Source organism: Dicentrarchus labrax, unplaced genomic scaffold, assembly GCF_905237075.1.
Source record: "Dicentrarchus labrax unplaced genomic scaffold, dlabrax2021, whole genome shotgun sequence".
NCBI classification, from domain to species: Eukaryota; Metazoa; Chordata; class Actinopteri; family Moronidae; genus Dicentrarchus; species Dicentrarchus labrax.
In genome coordinates, this window is record NW_026136706.1 from 23,555,512 (window position 1) to 23,573,802 (window position 18,291).

An 18,291-nucleotide genomic window follows, 5' to 3' on the forward strand; every position below is an offset into this window, starting at 1 on the left:
TCAGCCCCCTCCTCCCACTAAACACAAACACACCTAGAGAAATGATTTGGTAGATGAGTTATTCTTTCCATACAATATGTTCATACAGACTTGGATTTGAATCCCCGGCAAGTTATACACTTCCATTTTTACTAGGAAGTTTCCCCATTGAGAAGCATTTCTCAATGTCTGAACGATCAACCAAGGGAACTGAAAGGATATTTTGAAAAAACAAAAGTGTCAGTGCAACTTAACGTATTATGTTTATTACAGAAAATTAATTTATACAGAAAAAAACTAAAAACATGACGTCAATATTGTTATGGCCGATTTGTAGTTGAGATATGCAGAGAACACCATTAATCAGGGCCTGGGGGCTTGTTCTGTCTATCTATGGCATTTTATGTAGGAATAAGCGATCATTTTGACATCTTGTCATAGCAGAATCTATCCAAACTCATATTTATAAAATTACCTTAATAAGTATGTGAACTCTTCTTGGGCAGCTGTATATTACTGCATATATACAGCAATCTGAATAGCTTTACTCTGCAGCTCAGTCCAGGTCTAAACAAAGATTGATCTATTTTTCTGATCCAATGCTGTTATAGAGTTTCTTATGGATAGACCATAGTTTATTTTATAAAGATTAATCTTAAGATTAATGTCAGTACAGTGTCAGTTTAGCATTAAAAAGCATATACTATAAATATTCTATTTCAGTGTCGTATTATAAGAATTTTGTTCCTTTCCATGTTTGATTTATGTGGGCTTCTTTCACCATAGCATAGTGTTTTGAGGGAGGTGGTCTGCTTAAAACTATTAATACAATGTGCAAACATGTTGTTTGTATCACATATTTTTCCTAAAACTCACAGTCACAGTGGGACAGTAAAAGCCACAGTGACTGTTCAGACTCACACATACAGTCATTGGAATGCTTCTGACTGGGTGATTTACAATTGCTGTGTCACTGTCATATTTCTGCTGACTCCTCAAAGACTCTGTCTGGCAACCTCTTACTGAGGCTGGTGTGACTGCTGCATTACCAAGCACTGTGTGTGTGTGTGTGTGTGTGTGTGTGTGTGTGTGTGTGTGTGTGTGTGTGTGTGTGTGTGTGTGTGTGTGTGTGTGTGTGTGTGTGTGTGTGTTGGTTGAGGTGAACAGGTCTAAAAAAACCCAGCCTCCGTCTGTGCACGCTGCTCAGGCTGAGAGAACAATACTCCCGTCACAGGAGGACAGATTGGGTGGCAGCTGCATTGTTGAAGGACGGCAAGCCAGACACACTTCTTTCCCCCACCCCCTGACACACACACACACACACACACACACACACACACACACACACAAACCCACTCTCACTCTTTCCTTTTGTGTCTCTTTTGTTGTTGGTGGACTAAATTATTCCAGCTCTCTTGTGACATTCAGAGTGACAAACAGTGGCGCAGCAGCTTAGACGTCGGGGTCGGGACATTAAGAGGCCCCTGCTTTCCGGTGCTTTAGCCTAAGATCCAAGAGACTCCGCATTACAAGTGTCGCTAAAATATAACACACAGGGCAAACATGTCTGAAATTAACTCTTTTAAGTCATTCGGTAATGGTTGATAAAAAGTAGTATGCAGAGAATCCTTTTTAAATGCTGAATAAAAGGAACTTTACTGGTTTTCAAAGCCATTTCATGTTCACACACTACGTTATTCTTCATTTAAAGTGAGACTATATAAATTGAAAAAAGGAGCAAGACAAACGTCCTAAGCAATATAAAAACACCCTTGCTAAATTCATGACATTCGGGGGTTTCACTGCTACAACCTTGATCAGATATAATATTCATTGGTGTGTGTAGGAGAAATGCTTCCAAAATAGTTTCTCGTTATCTGAAGAAATTACAGACCTGGTGTGAGGAATCAAGTCTCTTCACTTCATGCATCAAGTAAAGAGTTTTTGCACTGAGAGAACTAGCAACTCTCAATATTTTGGAAAACATTCTCCTACACATGTTTTAATCCCAAATTATGGTGGTGGCGAAGCTCGTAAAAAATACAAAAAGGCCCTATCTAGAGCCATTGTTTGGTTTGGCCTTCCATGGTGCGGAATTTGTTGTAACAAAAACACAAATATTCTAATTTTGAGTTGATAATACACTAATGAAGACATACCTATGGATATTATATTCAATTTCTACCGATATATCCTTTTATATGTTACACACTGGACATTTAAGATAGCTGGTCCTATGTAAATGAAATATCCCCCACATATATAACCCTTTTTCTGGCCACCTAATGATGATGTTGTTAAAGAAAAAGCATCAAATAATTGCTGCTTGTGGCCACAGCAGCTTCTGTTCAGCAGAGTTACTGTCTCATGTCCTGCTGTTTCATTTATATGTCGCTCCGTTTTTGTTTTGTCTTTTTGGAGGCTTTGCACTGCTGCGTCAGTTTAAGTTAGGTTTCGGCAAATGTTGGGATGGTTTACTATGCAAACAGCAGTGAAACCCAATCTAAGATGCTTCCACTTTGTCCAGAGCAGCGTAATAGAGAATGAGATCTGTTTTTATTTGACAGAGACCATACAGGATAATGGTTCCATTGAAAGGTTTTGAAAGTTTAAAGAACACAGACCAAAGCTGTAATCATTTTTTGACCAACCTGGGAGCAGTTTGATACTTTGGAAGTACCCTTCATGGGTATTTCCACAGATAAACAACCCTACACACAAATACACTGACACTGTTTGTTTGTGGTGTGAAGCAACCCAAGCTCTGTCCACATCATACCAGTGATCACAGGTGCTGTGTTGAATTCAGTTCACTCATCTTTCACTCTCAATTCCTTTGTGCACAACCCATGTTGAAGAATGTGTTTTTGCACTGAACAAAAAGGCAAGTAGAGGCAACTGGAAGAATGACCTTCCCATTGTTCACATTTTTGATAATCTGCAACACAATGAACAAAAGCTCTGATGTTGTGCTGAGGTTTCTCTCATGCATCAAACAAAGACAAAGGCTGAACTAGAGCCAAAGATAAAGTATAGTACAGTAAAAATAGGAAAGTATAGGCCTAGTTATTATGTAGTTATGTGTGTGTTTTAATGTACGTGTGTCCTTGATACAGTAGAGATGTGGGAGCAAAGGAACGCGTTGTTTTAAAGGGGTCACTAAGCAATGCCACATCACAACAGGTCCCTCTTTATTTCAACCAATTTGTGGACCCCCACAGAAGAAAAAGAGGCTTTGAGGACTGTTAGAGGATTTTTGCCATAGGGGTATGAAGGGCTCCTAAATCCTGCCAGCCAGGACTACAGTGTTAGGTGCTTATTTACTTTTGTTTTGATCTTTGGAAGAATTTGATTGAATATCCTGATTTCAATTTGAATTTTATTTTGAGAATGTGAATTTGTATGGCACAACTTTAAATGCTGTAGAAATTAAATAAACAAACTACATTGATGATCCCTTAGTAAAATTTTAAAGGACCAGGCCATTTGTTTTTTTGTTGTTGCAAGTCATGTGGGCAGTGGTCAGATGGCTCTTACCAAGTGTAAACCTATTGTGACGTCACCCATGGGTTTATGGAGTTGCATTTTGAAGCCGTGAGGTTGGGGTTATGTTCGTCGCCATGACAGTTTGTCGGACCCAGTGGATGTGATGTGGTTGAGCGGCTCTCATTGGCTGCCCAGTTTCAACTTGTCCGTAGCAGGAAACAATGCCGGCTCGCCTGCTCACACACGATCTCGTATTACAGGTTAACGGTACACTAAAATATGTTTCTGAAATGATTTTAGGTGAGAAATATGCAACGCAGTTACAGAACTTGATTCATATCTGATCAGCACTGCCTGGTTTGACAGTTTAATTGGAGTTTCGTTTGCTGTGCAGGACAGACTCACTGAGAATTACCTTTCATCACAAGGTAGCCACACCCCAAAGCATACCCTGCTTTAACGTCTATTTTACTCTAAGTGGGACCAGAATTTACTAAATGAGCATTATGCTGTATGGAAGAAGACTTGAAACTAGTGATTCAGACAATAAACTCATTAGGAAACTGTTTACTGAGCTAATAAATCAAGAGAAGAAATTACTCCTTGAGACTGCATGGTATCATTTTTTCTTGCAGCCAATAAAGCTCCCCCTGCTGGCCATTAAATAGATTGCAGGTTTAAGACAATTCTGCGTCAGCTTCACTTCACTGACCCAGAACCTGGGAACTGTCAATGGTATTTACACACTAACACTCTTACTTGTAACACTCGCTGCCTGCAGGTGGCACAAATTGCTGAAGCTCCTACACTCGCGCATCTCGTCCTATTCTTGTTGCTCCCAACTCATTTCAACCCACAAGATTTCATCTCCCTGTGACTGCAAACAACCTAACAGAAAACTCCTGTAGGTTAAACTGGGCATCATGCACACTTGGGGCATAATACCACACTACAACACAAACACAACACAATACAACACAAACATATCCTATTATCTTATATGCTGGCGAATATTGTATTACTTATAGTATCTGCATGACTATTAAAAAACTTCCACTGCTGTTGCTTTTGTTTCCTATGGATGGCACAGGTTAGACTGAAACACCAGGTAGTGCTGACACTGAAAAGTCACTGCAGTAATGAGAAGGGAAAAGTTTTAAGTTTGAACTTTAAAATTAGCACTTTAAAAGACAAAACTGTATTACGCTGTAACTTTAAAGCACTCTGTCAGTTACAATTACAAGAGTAACTACATCCTCAAATTCTGCTATGACCTTCCCTTCAGCCATATTTAAAATAAGGAAAAGGGTATTGGCCACACTCTCACAAATCTGTGTTTATACCTAACATGTAACTCACTCAAGAAAATTGTTAGTGTTGTTTTAATTTATGTGTAAGGAGAAATAAGTTCAGCACAAAAGAAATGGGTGGCTAAGTGCTAAGCACTTATGCATTTCACTTACCGTATGCTATCATACATTGGTAGAATCAGACCTAGTTTGTGATGCTGTATTAAACTGCATCCATGTGCATGTAATTCTGCTCAAGTATTTATTTGAATGTTTTGTATAGCCTGCAGCCAAGGCACCACAAGGTTGTGATAGCACTGAGCAACAAAACAAATAAGTGCATATAAGTGTATAAAAAAAATACCAGTGTATGTTAGAATTTTGTCGTTTATTTTGTTTGTGAAGAAATTAAGAATTAAAAATCATAAATTATCCTTATTTCTGAGAAAAATAAAAAGATTTTGTCAAGATCACCCAGCCCTGTGTGGAGATAATATTCTTGGCAGCTGTGTTATTCCTTGGCTGATCCTGCATGTTGGAAACAGTATTTGTCACTGCTAAAATGCAAATCAGTAGAAGTGAAAGGGCAGGTCAGGGAGGTTACAGTTTTTAACTTCACCTTATAAGCCTGCTGCGTTCCATTAAATTTAATAGAGCGTTACTCCTGCCAAAGTTTAGTTTTAGCGTCATCATGAGACCTTGCATTTAAGACCTGGTATTAATAAGCATTCCTTAATTCTGTGTTGAGATCTCATTGAGGGCTGCAACTAATGATTATTTTCATTATCGATGAATTTGTTGTTCAGTCTATACAATGTTTCCCAAACGCCCAAGGTGACATCCTCAAATGACTTTTGTCCACAACCCAAAGACATTCGGTTTACTGTCAGAGAGGACTAAAGAAATATTTATGTCTGAGAAAAAGCAATCAGAGGCTTTGGACATTTTGTCTTGAAAAATGAATAAAAATAATAGTTGGTGATTAATTTAATAGTTGACAACTAAACAATTAATTGAGTAATTGTTAAAGTTCTAATCCCAATATGTGAATTGGGTCGGTGGAAGCTGACAGACTTTTTATATCACATCCTAGGTCAAAGGAAGTGATGTTAGTAGGTCTCTACTTACTTTTCCTTCACTGGTGAAGAGGTTGCCTCTAGGTTTCTAGATGTGGCCAAACTGCTGGCTGAGATCTGATCACACTGTGAACCATACCACCTTAAGATTTAGATTTACATAAATATATATAAATTTATACCTTAAATTAATGTGTTTTTTCAGGTAAGATATCCAGATATAGATCACATGGGACCATAAAGTAGTTTTTAATATATAATGAAAATCATTAATTGATCTGTGCCTGTATCTAAATTAATAGACCTTCTAGATCTGACTCATTCCTGCACATTTTTAGACTCAGAACAATCTGCATACTATCACTCTCATGCAGTCCTCAGGAATTTAACCAGTCGATTCTTGTGTCTTCCTCAAGCTTCACTCCCAGGAGCAGTCAGTGAGCTGTTAACTATCAGCAGTAACAGTGGGGTCTGTCAGGTGCCCGGGAGGTCACGGAGGGCGTGGAGCTGGATGTATGAGACGGCTTCATGGGCGTGAAGGACCATCTGCAGGATGGAACAGGCCATATCCTCAGTCTGGGGCTGGATCTGGACTACCTCCATGTGGAAGGTGCTGAGAGGCAGGCTGGCGTGAGCGCTGTGACGGGTGCTGGGAATATAGGGGTCTTACAGGTCAGAGCTGATACCCCGAGTAACAGCAGCAACAATATTGGTAGTAGTGGCACTAGTTTTAATACTCATTCAAGCTACAGCAGCAGTAGTAGTTGCAGTAACTTCTCTGAGGAGAGCGCTGTCTCAGACAGTGATGATGAACGGCTCCATAATGGGTCTGGTTCTGAGTCTCAAAACCCTCAGCATCATCACCACCAAGAGTCCTCCTCAGTCTGTCAGACAGTCAAGCCAGAAACATCTGACCCCGTCACAGACTACCGCACCAAGGTGGAGTTTGCTCTCAAGCTGGGTTACCCTGAGGAGCTGGTGCTGTTGGTGTTGAGGAAACTGGGCCCAGACGCACTCATCAACGATATCCTAGGTGAGCTGGTCAAACTGGGAACCAAGACAGAGATGGAGCAGCAAGGAGATTCGACTGTCTCCCACTTTCCCTCCTCCTCTTTGTCATCCTCTTTGGCCTGCTCGTCCTCATCCTCGTCCTCTAACTCCTCTCTGGACTCCTGTCGGCTGCTGCTGGAGGACAAAGAAAACCTTCGGCCTGTTGTGGTGGATGGGAGCAACGTAGCCATGAGGTAAGGATGAGAAGCTTTCAGAAACAGCAGGTTTATGCTCTCCTGCTTTTTTTTACTTGCTCGTAAATGTAGCCTCATTTTACATGCTTAAGGCACTTGCTCTTCAGCCAACAAAAAAAACAAATCCTATGTTGTAGAATAATGGAACAGTGGCTATTATCAGGCTGTTGTTAGCAGCTAAGCTACTGTTATTAAAGGATAGCAACCATATGAGCATATGACATACTATAAAATGTTTACTCACTGAAACATGCTTGTTTTTTAATTTTTAGTTTTAATTAAAGTCTCCAAGGTAGGTACCTGTACACACAATGAGGAAAGATAGATCACACCCACTGACATTGTATAAAACTCTCTAATCACAGTTTTAAAGTATAAACTGGTTTAATGCATTAAACCAAGGATCCAAGGCTGTACCATGCAGACTGAAGGTCTCTGGGGACTGCCCATTGTTCCGACAGACCATTATTCAAAAAACCCAATGTAATAGTCTGAAAAATGTCCCATTGGACAGAAAGCCCATTTGTCCAACAGCTCGTTATCCCAAAAACAAAAGCCCATTGCTCTGGAGGCCTGTTGTTCCAAAAAATGCACACTCTCCCTGGAGTTGTTTTGTGTGTGTGTCTTTGTGTATTTTGACATGCAAACGTCAGATGATGTCATGGTAAGAATAGTCAGGTGACTGTCATCGTCACGGCAACAATAATAAACATATAGTGATTGTTAAACGATTGCAGTGGGTTAAAGTAAGTACAGTCACGTCAGGTTACTTACATGATCTAAGCTGAATACGCTACATAAGTTATACGAGGCTGGTGACAGGCCTTCGGACCAATGGGTGTTGTCGGGATACCGGGATGTATGACAAATAGGCTTTTGGTCTGATGGGCCATTTTTCAGACAATTGAGGTTTCATAATAATGGGCTGTCAGAACAATGGCATGACTCTAGCTCTATTTGGGTTACCTGATCTTGAAGTACTTGTGGATTACTGATATTTTTGTATCTGCATAATTTAAGGGAGATTCAAAGTGGGCCACTATGACAATTTTTTTTTATTTACAATCATTATTGTCTGCTTGAGTCTCCAGATCAGGTTAGCCATGCTGAATAGGTTGCCGTAGTGATATATCCCAATTAAGTTCAGTCCAACCTTAATTGTGTGAGGACTGGGCAAAGGTCATATGGGAGCGCCACTTTTATCTCAGGTTCAATTCCTCATCATGGACTTCTAGACATTTGTGCTGAACTTTATTTTACTCTTGCAGCACAATGACATTACATCTAAGAGGTGCAACTTCCTGAAAGAGATGAAAATGGATTATGTCATTTGTCTAAAAGACAGTCCAAAAGGAGATCTGTATACAGCTGCAATCACTGCAGTCCCTGGGACTTCCCTGGCTGCGTACCACTCCTTTCTGTTTCAGATTCTGCTCTCTTTATGTACTCTAGCTTGTTAGGTCCACCTGGTGCAGTATAACAGTAATTCCTTTTAGCTCTCACTGTTACTAGGTTATTAGTGTTGCAAATTATTTATTCTCTAAACTTCGTGCCACATCCATGTTTCTGGTGAGCATGACACAAGCACCTTCAGCAACTTTAAGTGTTTCTACTTTCTTGGAAGGGTTTTGGTTGTCTCGCCACATACACTTGGCTTAGCACACCAGGCTCTATTGCAGGGGGCCCGCTAATAGCTTTGGCTTCTGCTACTGCATTAGCTTGATGATTGTAGTCTGGCACATTCTCTTGTACATATTCATGATCTAGCTCTCTTGCCAGGAAAGACTCTCTTTTCAGTTCTTGTTTTGATCAGTAGTTTCAGCAAAGTGCCATAAAACTCTGAACAGTGCTGACATCCGATTATGGCAGGTTTATATGCTTGACAAACAAGTAGCACTTTCTAAAGTTGTGTTCTCCAAGTGCGAGAAAATGTGTTGTTGATATGAATACAAAACTGCATCAACACTTCCTCGTACACTCCTGAGCACTGACCACTCTTTTTTGAGTTTGCGTGCATGATTTCCCTCATTTCATCACTGGGAAATCCAAATCTGCAACCAGTTCTGTGACTTTCTTGTGTAGTTCAGGTTGTGTATGTGGGTCAGGTAGTTGAGCTGCGATGTATTCAGACACATAGTGTTCCTCAAGTGTTCCATTGACCCATATGATGCAGTGTATGTGTGAGCTTCCTCTGTGCTGAAACTCCACCCACTAAATAGTTAACAACTTTGCCAAGGGCTTGTGCAGGAAGCTATTCTCTGAATAATGCCTCAACATGTTTATCAAACATGCATTGCTGTCACAGGATGTTGAGCTCCTCAAAATTAACCTGATCTTGTCTTTATTTCGCATCAGCTTCTCAACCTTACTGTTTTACTCTGTTTTACAACATTCCTTTTATTTTACGTCCATATCTAGTGAAAGGCTTTTCTGTTTGTAACTGTGTTGTCATGTTTGAAGCAGCCAAGTGTATCTGAGTGATGAACTGTACAATGGCTAAAACGACATAGGAGACAAAAGAACAAATTGTTTGTATCTCTGGCAAAATGATCATCAACACAGAAAAGCATTGTTTTAAAATACTTGGTAGGTGTTCATTTAATACATCTCTTTTCATCTGATGGGGGATTGAACAGGGAAAGCCAGAGCTTCAAGTTTAGGTGTTTTAAAAAAGCTGGCTGGTTTGTTTCTTTCAGCAGGGGCAACAGAGTAGATTCCTTCACTAAAACATAATAGGCATGATTCTAGCAAAACCCCCATTAAACATATCCCCTTCTTGTTTGCTGTGCACCTGTCTGTCTGTCTGTCGCTCTCTCTCTCTCTCTCTCTCTCTCTCTCTACTGTTGGGTCTCTGTAATTAATGTTAAAGAGTTCGGTCTAGACCTGCTCTATTTGAAAAGTGTCCTGAGATAACTTCTGTTATGAATTGGCGCTATACAAATAAAATTGAATTGAATTGAATTGAAATTGAAATTGTTCTGTATCATCTGTCTACTCCTCTGGCTGATTGTCAGTATAATGATGCTCTTCATAGATAGCGTCATCTCCAATAGCTCTGATCTCTAATGGATCTGATTCAGTTTATGCAAATAAAATAATTTTTAATCCCGTATATTAAACTGTTGTGGTGGGGTAACCATTTTGTTTGCATTTGCATCTTTGATTCCTCCTTTAACATTGTCTTTCTCCTCTTGCAGTCATGGAAATAAGGAAGTGTTCTCCTGTCAAGGCATCCAGCTGGCTGTTGATTGGTTCTTGGAGCAAGGTCATCGTGACATCACTGTTTTTGTCCCTGCCTGGAGAAAGGAGCAGTCACGACCTGATGCTCTCATCACAGGTAACATCTGCTGTAGCTTTTAGTGATAATTTAAAGTTACAATGAAATGACACTGTGACCTCTTATTTGGGAGGGATTTCCTAGGTTATTTAATACCAATGGGGACATTTATAACTTTTTCTTCCCTTTTTAATGTGTAACTGTATCCCCCTCTCTTTCTTCAGACCAAGAGATTCTACGGCGACTAGAGAAAGACAAGATCCTGGTCTTCACTCCATCTCGCCGTGTGCAGGGACGCCGTGTGGTTTGCTATGATGACCGCTTCATCGTCAAACTGGCCTATGAGTCAGACGGCATCATCGTTTCCAACGACAATTACCGAGACCTAGCCAATGAGAAGCCAGAGTGGAAGAAATTCATTGATGAGCGTCTACTGATGTACTCCTTTGTAAACGACAAGTAAGCAATCAGTGCCAAAGGAGAATGAATTATGTTGTGTGTGTGTGTGTGAAGATGAGAAAAATTCCGTTAGAAATTATATTACAGAAAATTGACAAATCCTTAAACTGCATTTGCCCCAACATATTTGATATATTAAAAACACATATGTGGCATTCCTTTAGAGGCATAGGAACATATATAATACAGCTTTACCTTCTGTCCAAGAACTATTTATTTTGTCTACAACATCCAGTTTGTGTCCCAACTGCTAAAAACACTTGTTAAAGATGTTCAAACCAAGCCAGTAAAATTTACATAATGTATTTTTGCAGGAATATTAACTGAGGATTTCCTCCAGACACTTTCAGTTCCTCATTGCCTTTCTTTAGATCTTTATTACCCCTCCACTTTTACTCCACTGATCAAATCCCCTCTGTACACACTAGAAAAGATTCTCTGGCTTTTGGGTTGTGTCCCGTATTCCTTAAGTGAACTATTGTCACAACCTTTGTTTCTTCTTATTGGTTATTGACCTATTGGTTTGTTAATTGTAATATTGCTGATTGCTGAAACTCTACAGTTTCTTTACACAAACTGAAGAATTTTAAGTTTAATAAGTTTCTTTTGTAAAATTTGGATTTAATAAATATTTTAATCTGTTAACTGCGGATTTAGGTTCATGCCACCAGATGACCCACTGGGACGCCACGGACCCAGTCTGGAGAACTTCCTGAGGAAGAGGCCTGTTATTCCTGAACACAGGAAGCAGCCATGTCCTTATGGTAAAAAAATATTCACTTAAAAACACGTCCATGAGAGAGCAGTAATATTTAAAAACACATCTTTCTGTCTAAATAAGAATTATTTTTGTTTTTTGTTTTCATTTTCAAATTAAATTCCTTAATTGTTGAAAATAAAGAACAAAAATCCCTGAGATATTTTGATGGTTTTCATTCTAGCAAATTGATGGGAAATGCTTTGATTTTTTTCTTCAATTAGGGAAGAAGTGCACATATGGACACAAGTGCAAGTTTTACCACCCTGAACGGGGTAGCCAGCCACAGCGTGCAGTTGCTGATGAGCTCCGTGCGAGTGCCAAAATTTCATCAGTAGCTTCCAGAGGCCTGCTGGAAGATGCCCTGATGGCAAAGAGCCAAAGTTCTGGTCAAGCAGAAGGAATGGCTGAGGCCGAGCAAATTTGGAGCACTCCAAAGAAACAGCCAAACCCCACCCCTCGGAGCTCCTTCAATGACCTCCTGGAGGACAGGTTACGGGTCCAGTCCAAAGTGGAGGGACGTAGGGGAAGCAACAGCAGCAGCAGCAGTAGCTGTAGCAGCAGCTTTCTAGGGTATCCTGGTCCTGGGGGGCCCCATTCATCAGGAAGTCTGGACCGATGGGAGCCTCCTGGGGGAAGTGGTGGAGGCAGTTCTAGGGTTGCTGGAGCCTCAGGACCAAGCCTGGCTGAAACTTACCACAGATGCGAGTCTCCAGACCTGGGCTACAGCTCGCTGGTAAAGGCCTACTCTAGCCTCAGTCTGGTAGTGCCACAGAGTCCTGAATGCTTCTTCCCAGCTGATCTGCGAGCTGGATCACTGCCGTCAGACTGCAGCAGTGAAGGCAGTGTCAGCTCAGACTCTTTCTCCCCTGACCCCTTGTTGGACGATGGCCCCAAGTGCCACCATCACCACCCCCATCCTCGCCACCATCACCACTGCTCTGGCCAGTACGCTCACTCTGCGAGCCGTGCCCCTCCCGGTCTGGGCCAGCATACTCCCCATGGCTATTCCGTTCCTCAAGCCCTGCGGAGACAACTTGGTTTTGGCTTGGAAGACCCTCCGTCTTCTGTTGCCTCTCATGTATCTCCACGTCCCTTCAAGCCACCTTCAGCCTACATCCCACCGCACCCTCAGCATCCAGCGCTGAGCAATTTCCCAGGGGAATACCAAACTCGTCCACCACGTCCACCCCAAGCATCCACCTCACACTCCCACTCTCAGAGCTCCCCGCTCGGCCGCAATGTGATGGGCTCCCTTTGGCAGGAAGGTGGGCTCCAGGATCCCCAAGTGTACAAAGGGTCACCTCTTAATTTCAGAAGAAACCACTCTGGGCTAAATCAACAACCACAGCATCAGATAAACTGGGACCCCCATTACCAGCAATCCCCTAAGCCTTGCTATGACCTGTTTGCCTTCCAGAGCCTTCCAGAAGTCCATGAGAAGGCTTGGCACTCTCCGTGGGGCAGGCAAGCCCATTCATCACCCCGTGGCCTTTCAGCATCAAGTCTTCCGCCACTCCCTCAGCTGTCCCTTCCATCCATCACTACCCACAAAAGCCACCTGCCCTCGGTGCCCCAGCACCAGGAGCCACCTGGCTTGGGTCGATACCAGGACCTCAGAGAGAGGGTGTTTGTTAACTTGTGCCGCATCTTCCCTCCAGATTTGGTGAGGACGGTGATGACCAGGAACCCTCATGTGATGGATGCTCAGGAGCTTGCAGCTGCGATTCTGATGGAGAAATCGCAGCACGGTTCTTGAATGAAGCCTGGCGTTGAAGTTACAGCTTCATCTTAATTATTAAAGTCAGGTTGGACATACACTAACCAAAAGCACAAGCTGTAAAAGCTAATTAATCTGTTAATGGACTGCTTATCTTATTTGCAGGGAAGTTGTCTCATTCATTTAAATTTTTGTTTTTGTACAGGGAAAACCCCCAAATTGCCATATTTTCCTATACACATGGCTGCTATTTCAGCACTTAAGATCAGGAAAGCTTGGGGTTTAATGTGCATGTTTGAGCTATTGGTTATGAGTCAAGACACCGGCGTGCTTAGGGAGGCTTTTAATGTGTTTTAAGGGTGACAGTGTTGTTCATTTTAAATTAATTTATTTGTTACATTTTAAGTTATTTACTTATTTTAAAATTATTCTGTTTTTGGCACTTTTTTTGTTATTGTTGTGTTTTCTTCTCAGCTTTTTTTTTTTTTCCAATCATATCAGGGTATATGTAGTTCAAATTCGTACCTTCCATCTGAGTGAAATACCTCTATTTTCCAGTAACTGATATGACAGCGTGGAGTGTGTAAAATAATATAGTCAATTGTAAAATTTCACTGCCACATTGCAAATACATTCCTACTGTATTTAATGCTCAAATTAGCTCAACAAACGGATCTTTCTATACTCACAGGTGGTGGATAAGATGCTGTGGTGAGATTTTGTGGATTTCCCCCACGGGGAAGTGAAACTCAGTTGGCACCCGCAAAAGAAGATTGAAAAAACTCCATTCGAAAAACCCCCAAGCAGTTGTTCACTTTAGAGTGTATTTCCTCTGTTAGGATAGCCCTGTCAGCTGACTTCACAGTTCACCAGCTGTCAGTACAGAAACACAGACTCTATCCTTTTACATCTTTAACCCATATCAAAATTTTAAATCATATCAAGGTGGCTGTTGAGAGCATGGTCACCAGAAATCTTTAGGTGGAATGAGGATTGTTGGTATTATTTTCATTTTAATTTAAAATATGTGTTAATTTATTACCTTTTTATGTGTGAATATCTGTGGTGCATGAGACACAGGGTCTCCTTTGTCAGTGGTGACACCACTAGGAGTGTTTAGGCACCTCGAACAGGGTATAACTCGTTTGTACCCTTCTGTTAAATACACAGAGATCCACGCTTTTGCAGTAAAAGACAGGAGCACACTGGCAAGAGGTGGGAAACACCTTCTTAAAATTAAAATCTTCCCACAGAGTACCAGACTTTTCTCAGATGCACTAATAATCTCATTGGTTAAATTAATTTTTAAATAAAAAACATTTAAGTGGTAATAACTTTAACTTTAATTTATTTATGACTTAAACTAATTACATGCCTTAGACAGCAATACGCTGATATAACTACTTTAAATGTGAAAGTCTAGATTAAGTTAGTTTTTTAATGTAATGTTGTTGTACAAGTACTACAAATAACTATTTTCAGTTTAATTAATCTGCTATCATAATTAAATATGTTAAATCTCATAATTCCGTAACACCCATCGACCTAAAGTAATAATTATATCAGTATTTTTTCCAAAATACTAATCTTTCCCATTTTTGTCTGCTTTCTCTTTTAAAGTATTTTTGTCTTATCTTAATGTAAAGCACTTTGAACTGCATTTGTTGTAGGAAATAATAATATTCTTGTATTTATCTCTGCCAGTGGGATTATTTAAACATCTGAGGAACTGTTTGTAAAGCTCAGACTCTTGCCTGGTTAGCACAATATCTAGTCGTCAGTTGACACCTCTCTTTGTTGATACAAATTGTATCCTATAAACTTTTGAAACAAGATCATCATCATGATGTTTTATATGAAAATATTTAAACAAAAAATATTTCGAGTTGAATATTTTGAGTATTTGTGGCAAACTTTGTCACCTTTGGTACTTAGCCTTTATTTATATGAGGGGGCTTTTTATTGCCTTTTTTTCCAAGTGCAGGAAAGAGAAAAGTCTCAATGCACTTTTTGGAAACAGTTATTGTTATTGTTTATATTGTCAGTGAACTGAAAACATGGTACTGTGTAGCCCAAAAAATATGAAACCTCAGACAGGGTAGAGGTTTAAGTCAGCCCAACCATGGTGAAAAGCACACACTGAAAATAACTGTGGTTAAATGTGTTAAAATGATGATGTGGTTAAAGTCGATGTGTTCTCCTTCGTCATGAGACAGATTGAAGATTGTCTACATCATACTCAAAATCGGACTCACGTACTACACAACAGTGGACTGTGAGTGGGAGTGCAGTTAAAAGACAGGAGGTTTTAGAGAGCTTTCAAAACAAAACTGCCTCTCAAACAGACGCCTTTCCCTTTAAATCTAAAATCACAACCACAATATTTCATCTGTATTCCTCTCGAAGCTCTCTTACTTGGAAAGCTTTCTTCTCAAGGGATGTACTATAATCTGAAAGGTGTCGTCTCAGGAACAATACTCCTGCTTGTCTGGATAAAAAGTCTGTCAGCAGATTTATTTTTCTCTGACAGTCTAATGGCTGAGGAAGTCAGTCCATAACTGAGGTTCTCTCACCCTGCCGGTCTGGCTGGCACTGTGTGCTACTGTTTGTCGCAGGGTTCAGACACAACAATTGAACTAAACCTCTGAAGGTGTCGTGTTAACATTCCTGTGGATATTGAATTTACTGTATGAGGGCAAAAGATATTTTTCTATTATCATGAACATGTTTAAGAGCTATTTTTCTAATTGTACACAATGTTTAACCGCAAGAAGAGATTGTAGTCGATGTCAGTGTTGCTGAATAAGGGGATGTGCACGTTGCTAACAGTGCTAATGTTTTGTCCTGTTTATATTACAAACGTTACTTGACAGTGTTCAGACTGAATATGAACCAAGCACATTTACGCCTCGCTTTATTCGTGTGATTCATTTGAGTGTTTTTTTCACCAAGGCAAATGTTAGCCGTAATTGTTTGTTAGCTAGCAACGTACGCACCAGACGTGCAATAAAGTGTTACAATAGGCTTGTTGGTTAGCAAGCATTGTGTGTAGGCTGTTTTCACAGAGCAGGCGCAGGTGTTACCAGCAACGTTAACGAGTGTCAAGGTTAGCCATGACAGTGTAAAAGTGAACACCGGCACCCTAAAACCAAAGCAATGTAATGATATTCTGTAGGGACGAACGAGTACACCGTTATCTGTAGGTCTCGGATCAACCAGCTACTTTTTCTGTATTTGTATCTGTACTCGGAAAGAGGGGGGCTTAAACGGGACATTGGTGTGGCTAACAGGAAGTAAATTTAAGCCTGAAATTGATATGGGTTGATAATAAGTGGCTGTATCAATTAGAGAACTATTTACAGTTAGACACGACAGTTTAAAGTTATTTAAAGTTGGTGTTTTTTTATTGACACATTTTTATCTGATGATACTTGAAAAAAGTTCATTATCTATACCTGATACTCATTTCAGCCGAACACTCACTCAACCCTAGCATTCGGTTGTCATTATTATTTTTTTTACACCTGTGCTTGTCCTCCTGTCAAAATGGCCGCCTTGGTACCCTGTGACTTTATTCAGAAATGTACGTCACAGCGAAGCAGCGTGCCAATTTTGTTTGTACCTGTAATGACAGCACGGTTGTACAAAACTGCGACTGCTATCCCACAATGCTTTGTTTCATAGGGGGGTACTGAAGGGGGGTGATATTCTCGTTCTGCACCGCGGTCAGTAGGTATTCCACAGTGACCTTGCTTCTGTTGTCTTGTTCAGTCGTGCTGCCTATTTGCTTGCCATTCAGTCTGAACACACCCGTATTAATTCATGTGTGGGTTTTGTCTAAAAAATTGTTTTTGTTTGTTGCTTTGACTAAAGTGGCCTCAAAACCAGCTATCTTATCCAATGGTAAAAGAAATGTAAAGTATCAACACTGTCAATGTTTATCCCAGTTTATTCCCACCTTTATCGCTAATGTGCTTTAATACAACTTAATTTGTGCTACATTTAAGTGCCACCTCTTCAGGGACCAAAGCCAGGTAAAAGGCCGTTTGTTGCTTTCCGATGTTTCCCCTTGCTCAGGCTCATGGTGGTTATATTACAGGTGAACCAAAATAAAAAAGAAGGTATTAAAAGTGTTTGACCATTGCTGCTGTTTCACGGTGTGCGGGCAAATGAAGAGTTTCATTCCAAAAGAATGACCTGAGCTGGGTCATATACAGCTGTGCTGATTCATATGGTATATTGATTAAATCTAGTCAAATTGTCTTTTAAAAATACCTTTTTTGAGCATAATGTGCAATACTAACAAAATGTATTGCTTTAAGTTGAAATTGAATTTGAAAACCAGCCCAAATACATTATCCATTTTTAGAAGAAAAATACACTTGAGATTCAGATGAAATTGGTTGGAATGCTTTTCCATAAAAAAGTTTTACCATCATGTCATTAATTGTGTCTTAGCACATCTTTTTTTATTTTATGAAAACATGTCTTTTTGGAGTGGTTCTCTTCAGACGTTCGTGCTACAGGGCCGTGCAACTCAACTGAGCTTTAGGCAATAAAACCCAAAACTAAAGCACGTAAAACAAACCTGTCATACCTTCGGGAAAACTGTGGCCAAATGAGACATGTTGACTGTTCTTGTGTGTGATGTAAAAGTGAGCAATAAAAGCCCTACTCAAGCTTTCATGTGTTGTTTGGTCGATGTGAGGTTCCTTATTGGCTCCTCAATGTTACTTTAAAGGACCAGTGTGTGTAGGATTTATTGGCATCTAGCAGTATGGTTGCAGCCCTCACCTTCCAAGTGTGTAGGACAAACTACAGTGGCAGTGAACGCTCCTGTCTAGAACCACTGTTTGGTTTGTCCATTCTGGGCTACTGTAGAAACATGGTGGTTCAGCATGGTGGACTCCTTGGATGCGACCTGTGGCGCCTGTAGATTTAAACGGCTCATTCTAAAGGTAATAAAACACAATGATTCCTATATTCAAGTGATTATATGCTAAT

The 18,291-nt window shown here is 40.4% G+C and overlaps 1 protein-coding gene across 2 annotated transcripts in view; it reads left to right on the forward strand.

The window, feature by feature from the left end:
• The window catches only part of LOC127366076 (endoribonuclease ZC3H12A-like), a 28,443-nt gene extending 10,472 nt beyond the window's left edge, over positions 1 to 17,971 (forward strand). For both annotated transcript variants that reach the window (XM_051404787.1, XM_051404788.1), the window contains exons 2-6: positions 6,247 to 7,074; positions 10,272 to 10,411; positions 10,576 to 10,810; positions 11,468 to 11,574; positions 11,792 to 17,971. In XM_051404787.1, coding sequence (XP_051260747.1) covers positions 6,359 to 7,074; positions 10,272 to 10,411; positions 10,576 to 10,810; positions 11,468 to 11,574; positions 11,792 to 13,326 — 2,733 coding nt within the window. In that variant the 5' untranslated portion in view covers positions 6,247 to 6,358 and the 3' untranslated portion in view covers positions 13,327 to 17,971. The remainder of the gene's footprint in view (positions 1 to 6,246; positions 7,075 to 10,271; positions 10,412 to 10,575; positions 10,811 to 11,467; positions 11,575 to 11,791) is intronic.
• The last annotated feature ends 320 nt before the right edge of the window (positions 17,972 to 18,291 follow it).